Genomic DNA, 12,254 nt, shown 5'->3' with positions numbered 1-12,254 from the left:
CCCAAAGAAACAAAAAAAACTTATAAGGTGTACAATAGGTCTGTAAGTGGTCGATCTCTTGCTAGATACATAAAACAAGATCAGGCAAAACGTGTCCGTCTCAGCTGCTGTATTTAAAATAGCAGGACAACATAGCAGCTTCCACAGACCGGCGCTCTTTCCTGTGTATTTTAAATGGATTCTTTTTTTTTAGTTTATGAGAACATCAATTTGTTGTAGCACATAATCACACACTAATCATTGTATAGTTATGAGTACATCATTTTTTTTCTATTACATAATCTCAAAAATTACTGTATCTTTAAGATTTTGTTTAATTATTTTTATTTTATTATTATTATTATTATTATTTATTTATTTTACCAATAATCTTAAAACTGCAGAGTTGGCTGTAGCTTACGAGGTAGAGCAGGTCATTTACTAATTGGAGCTTTGGTGGTTGTCTGTTCGCTCTCTGATACATTTATTGGAGTATGGATGTCTGAAAATGTTAGAACTTAGGTGCAGACAAAACATACTTGTATGAATAAGTGAATGAGGCTGTTGTTGTTTAAGGCACTATACAAGAACCAGCCCGTCTTTGCCTTGCATTATAAAACACTTTGAGATAACTGTTGTTGTGGTTTGACACCATATAAATAAACTTGAATTGAATATTCTTTTCTTAGTTAATTTGGTTCAGTTCTTGACTGAAAGTCAAGGTTGTCAAAGTGATGTAAAATCCTTCAGAACATTTAATTTATGTACGACTTCACAGAGTGTGATGGGTTAGACAGACTCACCTCCCAGAGGTGAGCGTTGTACATGAAGTGAAACTTAGACCAAAATAACTCATTGTAACTGGAAACAAACACATTCTGGGCACTACAGCCTCACTTCACTTCTGATCTGAGGAAACCACTGACTGTGTCTTTATAGGGCTGTCTGTGCACACACAGTTAGTTTAGCTGGTGCCAGTAGCTAAAGCCAGTAAACCTACAATTAAATGACACTCACTAACTGATGACTGCTACGTAACTTAATAGCACCATACAGAGACAAATGTTCATAGCAAAGTATTTTTTAAGTGATAAAACAAAAGAAAAAAGCCCACCGCCACTTGATTTAGCCCAACTGCTATTAAAAAAAGAAATCAGGCTTTGGAGTCTCAGAACAAATGTATGATCAAAGGAATAAACAACATTTAAACCTGCAACATAGTAAAAAAAAAACTGAGACTGCATTTGCTTTAAAATGACTTTAATGCAAACTGCAACACAATGCTCACACAAACAAATCTGGGATAGTAAGTGAAACAGTGGTAGCTACAGTAAACCACAGCAAATAAACACATTTAGAAAAGAGTACGATGCAGCATGTAAAAAAATGACATATTAACACATGACACAATTGGTGAGAAGTGAGTATTCACCGACCTTGTCCCAACGACGGTAAAATTTCTGATTCGTGTTAGAATTTCCTTTCATCGCAAGTGTCCTCAATCCTATAAACAGTACAGTTGTGTAGATGAAGTTGCAAAACAATCAAAATCAGCGCAACTGCCAAAAATTGAGCCACAACAGTTTCTCATTGTTAACAGGTAATTTGCCATGACTGTTTGCATGAACTATATTTATTATATTTAACTATATTGATGACAACACTAACGGTCATGACGGTTTCAAATTAATAAAAGCAAAAATGGCTTATTGTTAGGCAATGATGCTAGTTTTGAATGTTATGCAACTGCTCGGTTTATAAAGCTGGGAAACCTGCGGTCAACTGAGACTGAAGAAATCAGTTGGATGAGTGATGAAACATTTCTCCCATTTCTCCCTGCAACAAATACAGATTTCTATCTGTTTTTCAGAGCTAACTGAAATATAATTTTGTGCTGTTCATTTTGCTTTAGGATAAACTGCTTAGTTTTCTGTGTCGTGGTGATGTTTGCAGCCCTCTGTGCTGGACTGGTGCAGGGCTAGGTGTGGTGTTCATTTTGGATGAAACCCCGCCAGATTCAATTCACGTCTGATTATTTTCCATTAACATTTTCTTACTGGTTTCCTTCAAAATGTTACATTGTATTATTGCATGGTTACATTGTAATGCTGGTTCTCTGAGTGAAGAGACTCAGATTCCATATGTAGCCGCTTACTTCCACCTATACTGGCTAGTGTACTTACTCAAAGAACCAGTGTTACAATGTAACCATGCATTCTTCATTCCTTCTTCCTGTTACATAACCCAAATGTTCAGTTTAACGTGTAAAAAGGTGGATGAATGTACTACAAGATAAGTTCAGTATATCTTTGTGTTGTCTGTCTTCACAAAACCTAAAAACCTCAGTTAGAGATAACGAGTATTGCAACACTGATTATCTACTTCCTTTGTCAACTCAGGCTTTCTGCTAAGTTGAGTCACCGCACACCAGAACGAAGCCCTTTGACAGATTATTTGGCTCTTTGTCTGCTAAAACGGATCAACTTACCACTATCTACTCCAATCTGAGACAACTGCTAAGTAACTGGAAAGGATATGTATACCGGGATATGTAACGGAGTGCAGAATAAAATTCAGTAATGTACAGAGCATTTAATCACTATGATAACAGCAAAAGCAGCCAAAGTTATTTTATAATAAGGTAAAAAAAAATGTCAGAATGCAAGCTGTCTAGCAATATGCAGGAGATTTAAAAGATATAAGAATTCTGCACACTAACTGGAGTTTAGTGTTTTTGGACACTCTAGTTTATGATGTTGATGAGAGCACCTCTTGAAATTCATAGGGGTTCCCCAGGTGAAGTTTACTTTGTTGGGAAGCTTCTGTTATTTCCCTCTGATGGGCAGGTGCTTGTGTTTGACTGGGAGGTGTTGCCCTACCCATTTCCTCGTAGACATCGGCTTCATGTGACTTCATACTCTGAGATCCTTTGCACTGACAGTCATTGTGAAAGGAGGAGAAAAAAGACAGAATTAACATACACTCACAATTTCCTGTGTTGAAATCAAAATGCATCATTTTCTCTCAATGCAGCATCCTCGGTGGAAATTTAAGAAGAAGTGTTAACCTAACTCAGACATGACTGTAATACCATTTTATTAGCGCTCAAATAACCTGAAATAAACTAGAAGAGGAGGGGGTTTAACTCAAAGGTGCCAACTGGCTGCACAAAGTTTTGAAACCAGTGGGGGTTTCTGTGGTTAGCTGCAGAGGATCTTGATGGCAACAAACAGGCAGTGTAGGTGGAAATACTTGTGACACATTTCCACCTCTTGCCTCGTGTATATATGTATATTCAAAGTGGCACATAAAAAGCTACTCACTTTAGAAATCACCACAAATCCAGTGAAGAGCAGAAGGAGAAAAACCACGGCTGATGACAAAGCGTACACCAGAAAGGAGTAACTGGAGCCACCAAACTGAGCACCTGTAGGCACAAGGTCAAAGCATCCTACGAGGAACCAGACAGAGACGTTCAGCACCTCTGACCCTGTGCTAACATCATACTTATTGCACAGTTGGCACAATTCTTGATTGATACTCCAAATCTCAAAACGACACAAACTCCTTCACAAACATTTGACTTGTGAATACGTTACAGATGATTTCTCATTCATTATTGCCATCTGCAAAAATGTAATAACATTAAGAAAAATGGCGAGTGCATCTTTGAACAATTATTGAATGTTTATTTCTTTACAACCCAAAAGGTCTATTGCATTATTTATAATTAGGTTAACTCTCACACATCACTGATACAAAAATCCCTGACTACTGTATACTATTCGAGACAATGAGTCATACATCCCCATTTATATCAGCAGTGTCACCGGACGTATTTGTACTGTTACTTATTTAAGCTGTCTCTCACATACAACACTGGCTCATTTGATGTCATTTACAGACTTTGTTTCGTCAGTTGTCCACATGCCCACAGACTAACTTGTAAAAAGGCAAACGGTGCTGTTGTAATACAGAGGTTATGTTTTAGAGCCTTTAAGTGCTCCGTAGCACCTGATCTAATCAATTAAAAGTTATCCAGGAACTAAAAAGAGGGAACTAAAAATCTGGGAACTAAAAAGAGGAGAAAGACTGCCTCTTTAGAGTCATCCCTCCCAAGCCAAGCCTTCCTCCATGTTTGGGGAGGCAGGGGAGCATGGCTGAACCCCAGGCACACATCTCTGTCACCTCCATGTCCGCTGACCTCTGTCCTCAGCTCCATCTCCAGAGGGAAAGGCAAACAACGTGAAGTAACAGACAGGGGTACCAACAGTAAGGATTTTTCCTAAACTTTTAAAAAGCTAGGTTCACACTTTAATTCATCTTTTGATATTGTTGCTGTGTGTATGAATCTGGCACCGTGTGTTAATGAGCAAATTTATATTTAATTTCAAATTCTTACGCAAAAAGTTGATAAAAAACTGCATCTATGAAAAGAGAAGAAACTTGGGCAACTCAAATATTAAAATCAGAACTGAACTTTCAAGATGTTTGAGACACCGTCTTATGCTTTGTACTCCAAGAGACGGGTACTATAACTCAAACTGGCCAAAAAGAAAGTCGATGCTGGTTGTGTGTAGACCAGTCAGAGTGCCCCTGTCGACTGCTGAAATCACTAAAGCATCATTACTGGACACAATGGAAGAAGGTGACCTGGTCTGTTGAATCACGTTTTCATTTACATCACATGGCACTAGGATGAAGTATTAGAAGAAAGCAACGTGACAGAGACGATGTGATGCTTTGGGCAATGTTCTGCTGGGAAACCTCGGGTCTTAGCATCCATGAGGATGTTACTTTGACACGTGCCACCTGCCTAAGCGGTTTTGCAGACCATGTACAGCTTTTCATGGACATGGACATATTCCCTGGTGGCTATGGCTTCTTTCAAAAGGATAAAGTGCCGTTGCCACAAAGCAAAAACGGTTTAGGAAAGGCTTGATGAGCACAACAACGAAGCTGACGAGTCGATTTGATTTGATGTGCTAGACAAACAAGTCCAATTCCCAATACAACAGCACCACATACTTACTTTAAAAGAGTAGAGAGATTTTGGCCTTTATACTCAACAGTTTTGGAAATAAACAAAAAAAAAACCCTCTAGTTTGAATAAAAAACAAAATTGCACTCACCAGCACCAACAAGGAGGAAGAATTCCATCTTTCCACGTATGCGGTCATCTGCAGAGGAAAGATTTTCCACGACAAACTCGCAGTAGTAGCGGTCTGTGTCGCTGGCGTTCAGCTGACAGATGGTGATATTCACAGAATGAAGGCTCGGGTCTCCCCTGACGCTAATGCGGCTTTTGTCAGCAGAATTTTTAACTGTAAAGTCTTCCTTGGTGTACTTGAACAGCACTTCTTCTTCAACCAGCCAGGATCGTTTGAGTGAGACTCCCAGGGGCGCTGGGTACCTCTGTTCAATCTCACAGGGAAGAACAACGGATTCACCCTCATACTGCTTCAAGAAGTGAATCTCACTGCAAACTTGATGAAAATTTTAAAAAAGGAAAAAAAAAAAGGCATCACAAACAGAGAAGAACCACACGTGATTTATTTTTAGCCCGAATATATTTGTAATTTATCTCTGTTTTAATCTCCTCTCGCTTTTTTATTACTCGTCTGGGTAAGCTAGCTGGGTTCTTAGGCCCTCAGATAGGGTCCTTCTTGTGATTCTACATACAGGGACGAAACTTCACTCCAGAACTTTAGAACAACTTACCACTCACGCTTTGCACCCGTGACTGTGTGGCCTCTTTTGAAAAGTAGCTTAAAACTTTTGTTCAATAGAAATTTGGGTTGTGGTTGTGTTTTGTGACCTTTTGCACAGTTTGTGTGTGTTCATTTCGCTTTCCTGGGTGATTTTTACTGATACCTATGCAAAACACTTTGTAACTGTTCCTCATCTTGAAAAGGACTATATAAATTAACTCTCTGTTTACTTACTTAAAAGCGCATTTTCAAAAAAGTTGGGCTTGTGTAATACCATGCAATGGTATACATTCAGTACATACATATAAATAAACAGTAAACAGCAGTGAAAAGTGTATATTCTAACATCATATTATAACAAATGTAAGAGATTATCCATCAGGACTTTTAAAAAGTGGCTTAGCCCAGAAATTATTCAGTGACTTTTCGGTTCAGCCTCAGAGAAAAAAGCAAACGATCAAACTGCCAGCCTGAGCTGTGCAAAAAAAAAACAAAAAACTTACCAAAACCAGTCTGTGTGATGACAAAAGCCCACGAGTAAGCCAGGTACTGAATCCCAGACATCTGGTCCACTACCACAAAGCAGTAAATAAGATCTGGGGAGAATTATGAGATTATAGATGGCAGGACTCTTCAATGGACTTCAAAACTAGATTCATTGAAAATGAAACCATGTGAAACTTCATTAGCCCCACCTTCAAACCTCAAGACACAAACAAAAGGAAGTAAAAACTAACCAAGCGGTTAGTGGAATAGTTCTCCCGGCTTTCTGAGTGTAAAACACAAGTCAAAAAAAAGAAAGAAGAGGAAATTCTTTGGACAGTGGCTGCTTTTTCATCCACTTTCAGTCCAGTACAGATCATTTTCATTGACCACTAATTCTTCTTTTTTAATTTGCTTATTTGTTTGTTAGCAACTCTGACCTACACTATATTGCAGAGTCTTCTCTCAGCTTTCCAATTCATTGTATTCATGTGTTCCAGTTACTCCGAAGGCCACAGGTGTATAAAATGAAGCACCTAGGCATGCAGACTGCTTCTACAAACATTTGTGAAACAATGGGTCACTCTCAGGAACTCGGTGAATTCCAGCTTGGAACAGAATTATAACAAAATGGAAGTGATTGGGAACGACAGCACTGCAGCTATGAACAGTTGTAAAGCCACAGAGTGGGGTAAACGGATCCGAGGCAGAAGTTGCCAACTTTCTGCAGAGTCAGTTGCTACTGGGGCTTGTTTTTCACGAGCTGAGCTCAGCCATAACAAGAATACTTACAGAGAGCAACCCCTGCACCAAAGGGCAAGCTTTCTCCATGTCCTTTCATGTGATATGTTATACTCGCAGGCCTTGCAATCTTACAAGGCCTTGTTTAATGTTGTGAAATTTGATGACTGATAATATAATGTTTTGACTAATTTTCATTTTTGGTGTAACAACCAAAACTGAATTAGCTCGAGCTTCTATTAATATCTACCGTCGCACAAAATTTGACAAAGATTTTATTCAAACAGTAGATCGCACACTCTTATAACAGAACCAGCCTCAGCTGTCGACTGGTCTGATAAACCTCATTGTGTGGGACCCCAGCAGCTGTTATAAAGTGGGGTGTTTACTAAAGCACAATGGAAAAAATAAAAAATAAAAATGAGGAAGACATGGGTGCAGTGAGACGAGAGGAGGGGAGAAGACGTTGTTTCCTGTTGTTGCAGCAGCAGAGACGGCCTCAGACACAAACTGAGGTTGTTGCTTCTCCACGTGTGGGCTGACTTGACCACAATTTGAAACTGAGGCCCTTAATATTTCTTAAATATGTGTTATTAGAAGGTAGGACTGTCATCATATAGTTAGCAAGAGATTGCCAAACTGTCTCGCACGTCTATTTTTAATCAACTGAAAAGCTTACATCAGACAATATCACAAAATACCCACAACTCTATTGCATTACAAATATAAAACCATGCACAATGTTTGAAAGTTCATGCTTTATTAGAATAGAATAGAATAGAATAGAATAGAATTCAACTTTATTGTCATTGCACATGTCACAGGTACAAGGCAACAAAATGCCTTGTTTGTAGCCAAACCCACAGAAATGCGGCAACACCAATAAGTCCATGATGTCTTCCTGACAGTCCAAAAAGACTCGTATAGATTGAAATTCTTTGTTTTTACATTCATCAGAGCCCAGCGTGCCCAAATATCAAAGAGAAATTAAAAATGCATGCCATGGAAGAGTTCGGGTCTAAGGAGGTTGAAGAAATAGACTCATGCCACCCACAGAAGATAAAAATCAATTGAAAAGAATTGGAATATTGGAATATTTCAATTCCAAAATGAATGTTATACATTTGTCTATGAGCCTGGGAGTAGGGATGGGAATCTACAAGAATTGGTTCTTCTAGATTAGGCTAGGGATTTGTGTTTCAGGAGCGGGACCTCGCCTCCAAACACACCCCTTCCGGGTCTTATATATATATATCACCCACATAGTTCTACAAGCTGTTTGTTCTCATGTTCGGGCTCCACCATCCATCCCCTCTGCCAGGCCTGGGAGCTGCTGCCAGTCCCCATTGAGGCCTTCCCCAAACCCCAGCTCAATTCTTGATTAAGCCATTCGCCTTTATCTCTTAAAAAAACGCTGCCCGCCTAAAATGAAGACGTGAGCGCAGCTAGTGAGTTGGTTTGTATTGATAAACGGTAATTTTGAGACAATGCGTTTCAGCTATTTTACAGTAACATGAAAGTAATGTAACGAGTAATGTAATTAATTACTTTCTCCTGGGAGTAATTAAGTAAATTTTTTGAGTAATTATTGTAATTCTGTGTAACTGTATATATACAGGGAGTGCAGAATTGAGTATTTTGTCCACTTCATCCTCTTCATGCATGTTGTCTTACTCCAAGCTGTATAGGCTTGAAAGCTGCCACTTGCCACCAGTTTGGCCATATTTCAGAGCTGCAACATCACTGGAGTGCCCAAAAGCACAAGGTGTGCAATACTCAGAGACATGGCCAAGGTAAGAAAGGCTGAATGACGACCACCACTGAACAAGACACACAAGCTGAAACGTCAAGACTGGGCCAAGAAATATCTCAAGACTGGTTTTTCTTAGGTTTTATGGACTGATGAAATGAGAGTGAGTCTTGATGGGCCAGATGGATGGGCCCGTGGCTGGATTGGTAAAGGGCAGAGAGCTCCAGTCCGACTCAGACGCCAGCAAGGTGGAGGTGGAGTACTGGTTTGGGCTGGTATCATCAAAGATGAGCTTGTGGGGCCTTTTCGGGTTGAGGATGGAGTCAAGCTCAACTCCCAGTCCTACTGCCAGTTTCTGGAAGACACCTTCTTCAAGCAGTGGTACAGGAAGAAGTCTGCATCCTTCAAGAAAAACATGATTTTCATGCAGGACAATGCTCCATCACACGCGTACAAGTACTCCACAGCGTGGCTGGCAAGAAAGGGTATAAAAGAAGAAAAACTAATGACATTGCCTCCTTGTTCACCTGATCTGAACCCCATTGAGAACCTGTGGTCCATCATCAAATGTGAGATTTACAAGGAGGGAAAACAGTACACCTCTCTGAACAGTGTCTGGGAGGCTGTGGTTGCTGCTGCACGCAATGTTGATGGTGAACAGATCAAAACACTGACAGAATCCATGGATGGCAGGCTTTTGAGTGTCCTTGCAAAGAAAGGTGGCTATATTGGTCGCTGATTTGTTTTTGTTTTGTTTTTGAATGTCAGAAATGTATATTTGTGAATGTGGAGATGTTATATTGGTTTCACTGGTAAAAATAAATAATTGAAATGGGTATATATTTGTTTTTTGTTAAGTTGCCTATTAATTATGCACAGTAATAGTCACCTGCACACACAGATATCCCCCTAAAATAGCTAAAACTAAAAACAAACTAAAAACTACTTCCAAAAACATTCAGCTTTGATATTAATGAGTTTTTTGGGTTCATTGAGAACATGGTTGTTGTTCAATAATAAAATTATTCCTTAAAAATACAACTTGCCTAATAATTCTGCACTCCCTGTATGTATGTTTGGGCTCGCTAAAGTTGTTTGAGTTCATCCAAGCTGGTGAGAGACGGTGTCGGGGTTTCACAGGAGTTCTTCGACGAGGATTTCTTTGCTATTTAGAGGACTCCACTTCCTTTAACTTGAGAGGGGCTCGGTTTTGGGTTGGGACATTTCTCTTTGATCACCTGCTGGTAAATCGAGGGTTCAGGATGTTACTCTGCACGGTGGTGAGCTTCACGCTTACAGTCATCGAGAGAGGAAGGGTGGAGGAAAATCAAAAATCAGTGAAGGGTACAAACAGAGTTAACACACGCTCTTGATTTCCTGTGTTAAAATCAAAGTTTGTCAAATTTTCTCAAGACCACATCCTCAACCGAAACTCTTCAGAAAAGCTTAACCTGAGTCTGACCTGACCCTGAAAAAAAAGACTGCATTTTATCACTAATATGAATGTAATAAACAAGCAAGAAGAGGAGGGTTTCAAAATATGCCTCACTGAACTTTAAGAAAACATGCTGATAACTGCATGCACATGAAACCTGTGTGGTTTTTGTGGTGAGCTGCCGAGCAGGCATGACCGTAACAAGCAGCTACTTATTACACTTCCACTGTGCACTTGCGTTCTTATGTATATTCAAAGCAGCACATTGTAATCAGAAAGCCACTTTTTGCATACATCACCAAAAATCTAATGAGGAACAGGAGAAGGAGAACTCCCACAGCTGATGACAAAGTGCACAGCAGAGAGGAGAAACTGGAACAACTATGCGACGCAAGGCCAGAACATCCTGCAAGAGTTTCTTGGACACTGTGCTGCTGTCAGTTGCTTCAGCTCAATTTTAATAGTTAGTTAACCTAGTAAAAAAAATTTCAAATCCTACAAAACATTTCATTTATGAATGACAGATGATTTCTCATTCATTTGCGAACATTTCATCACATCAAGACAAATCATGAGTAACAGTAACAGCTGCATATACTGTCATGACCTAAAAAATATTGTAGTTATTAGTTATTATAGACTATTCCATCACTTCTTTAACCCTTACTTGGCATCGCTGCTACTACTCCTCACTATCAGATACCATTCCCCATCTCCCAATTTATATCACCAGTCACTGCTGCTATCTCATTAAACTTACTCAGACATAAAATCTAAAAACATACGTAAAACTTGAATTTTATCTCTTTTTAATGTGTCTTAGTTTGATCGTGTTATTAGTTGACTGCACAGCCAAATAAGGTGAAATGGGAACATGATGCATAGCATGTGCTTCAGAGCCTCAGAGCACCGAGTCCAATCAATGAAAAGTCATCCAGTGATATTGATAGTGTTCGGAAAAGCTAGAAACTGTGGTGTGACCCACCTCGTACAGACATGCACAATGCTAGTCTCTCTAGGTTGGTACTGCTATCGGGTTGACTGTGCAGGATCAGCTGGCAGCATCATTGTTACCTGTGAATCTCTCCTGGTGTGCCCTAACTAATCAGAAGGATTGGCCATAGAGACAGAAACAGAAACAGACTTCATCCTCCAAACAACATCCTCTGGGGCGATCGTGGCTCAAGAGTTGGCAGTTCGTCTTGTAATCGGAAGGTTGCCGGTTCGAGCTCCGGCTCCGACAGTCTCGGTCGTTGTGTCCTTGGGCAAGACAGAGGGCCCGGTGGTGCCAGTGCCCAGCAGCCTCGCCTCTGTCAGTGCACCCCAGCTACAATGTAGCTTGCCATCACCAGTGTGTGAATGTATGGGTGGATTACTGAATGTGTAAAGCGCTTTGGGGTCCTTAGGGACTAAGTAAAGCGCTGTACAGGCCATGCCATTACCATTTACTCTGTTAGGCCCTACACCCACTGCCCTACATAGTGGACCCTGCACGGATAATAAGCAGAAGGGGAGCAAGAACTGGCTGATATTAAAAAATAAAAAAACATAACAGCAGAGTGCAAGATGCTAGGATGCAGGCATAGATGGAACGTCAAAACCAAGTGGCCAACAGTTATCTGCTGGATTGTTTCAGGGACAGCTTGCACGTAGCAGAGGGCTGCCGTGGTCAAGAAATGACCGCAATCACTCTTCAGCTTCACTAAACATTTAAACTAAAAGAAGAAATCAAATTGTTGTATTACTAGCCTGAGCTGCAAACAAAGTTAGTGCACGGGTAAAGCAAGTAATCAATCCTGGATATCTTTTACACCACCACAAAGCACTGATTAAGCTCTGGAGGAAATCCACTTATCTAAACTATCACAGTATAAATAGTAAATGCATCAGGACTCAGAAGTTAAACCAAGGGAAAATTAATTTGCCTTGTATTCAAACCTAAAGATGCAAATAAGAGGAAGCATGCACTAACATTACAAGCTAAGCTCTTTAAACATTAAAAAGTTACTAAAACCTAGAACATAACAAGAAGATCCCGAAGGAAACCCAGAAAGGTTCTTCAGTGTTCCTTTATGCTTTTGCTTGCAGGTTTGCTATTGAAATGATTATAGTAGCAGCCACAGTAGCGCTGACATTGAGTGCTTTTTCACATTCT

General features: G+C 39.9%; 1 protein-coding gene across 2 annotated transcripts; it reads right to left on the bottom strand.

Moving 5' to 3' along the window:
• Positions 1 to 1,257: 1,257 nt before the first annotated feature.
• On the bottom strand, positions 1,258 to 6,337 carry LOC102205026 (uncharacterized). 2 transcript variants are annotated; one of them, XM_005748969.1, is made up of 4 exons: positions 6,194 to 6,337; positions 5,112 to 5,465; positions 3,303 to 3,430; positions 1,258 to 2,913 (listed from the first exon to the last, which is right to left on the bottom strand). In XM_005748969.1, exons 1-4 carry the CDS (start codon positions 6,252 to 6,254, stop codon positions 2,728 to 2,730), a joined length of 729 nt encoding a protein of 242 aa, XP_005749026.1. In that variant the 5' UTR covers positions 6,255 to 6,337; the 3' UTR covers positions 1,258 to 2,727. The 2 variants fall into 2 exon arrangements, with proteins under 2 accessions (XP_005749026.1, XP_005749027.1); XM_005748970.1 differs by having other exon boundaries at positions 3,303 to 3,406.
• Between the last annotated feature and the right edge of the window lie 5,917 nt (positions 6,338 to 12,254).

This window comes from Pundamilia nyererei, unplaced genomic scaffold (assembly GCF_000239375.1).
Source record: "Pundamilia nyererei isolate P.nyererei 1_Seehausen unplaced genomic scaffold, PunNye1.0 scaffold00234, whole genome shotgun sequence".
NCBI lineage: Eukaryota > Metazoa > Chordata > Actinopteri > Cichliformes > Cichlidae > Pundamilia > Pundamilia nyererei.
This window is presented reverse-complemented; position numbering and strand designations above follow the sequence as displayed.

Bases quoted from the DNA above. Each gene is read 5' to 3' on its own strand.
- LOC102205026 (XM_005748969.1), bottom strand. From the start codon at position 6,254: ATGTCTGGGATTCAGTACCTGGCTTACTCGTGGGCTTTTGTCATCACA. The intron at 5,466-6,193 runs GTAAGTTTTTTG...ATTTTCATCAAG, and splicing joins CATCACACAGACTGGTTTTG to TTTGCAGTGAGATTCACTTC. The intron at 3,431-5,111 runs GTGAGTGCAATT...GGTTCCTCGTAG, and splicing joins CTTCCTCCTTGTTGGTGCTG to GATGCTTTGACCTTGTGCCT.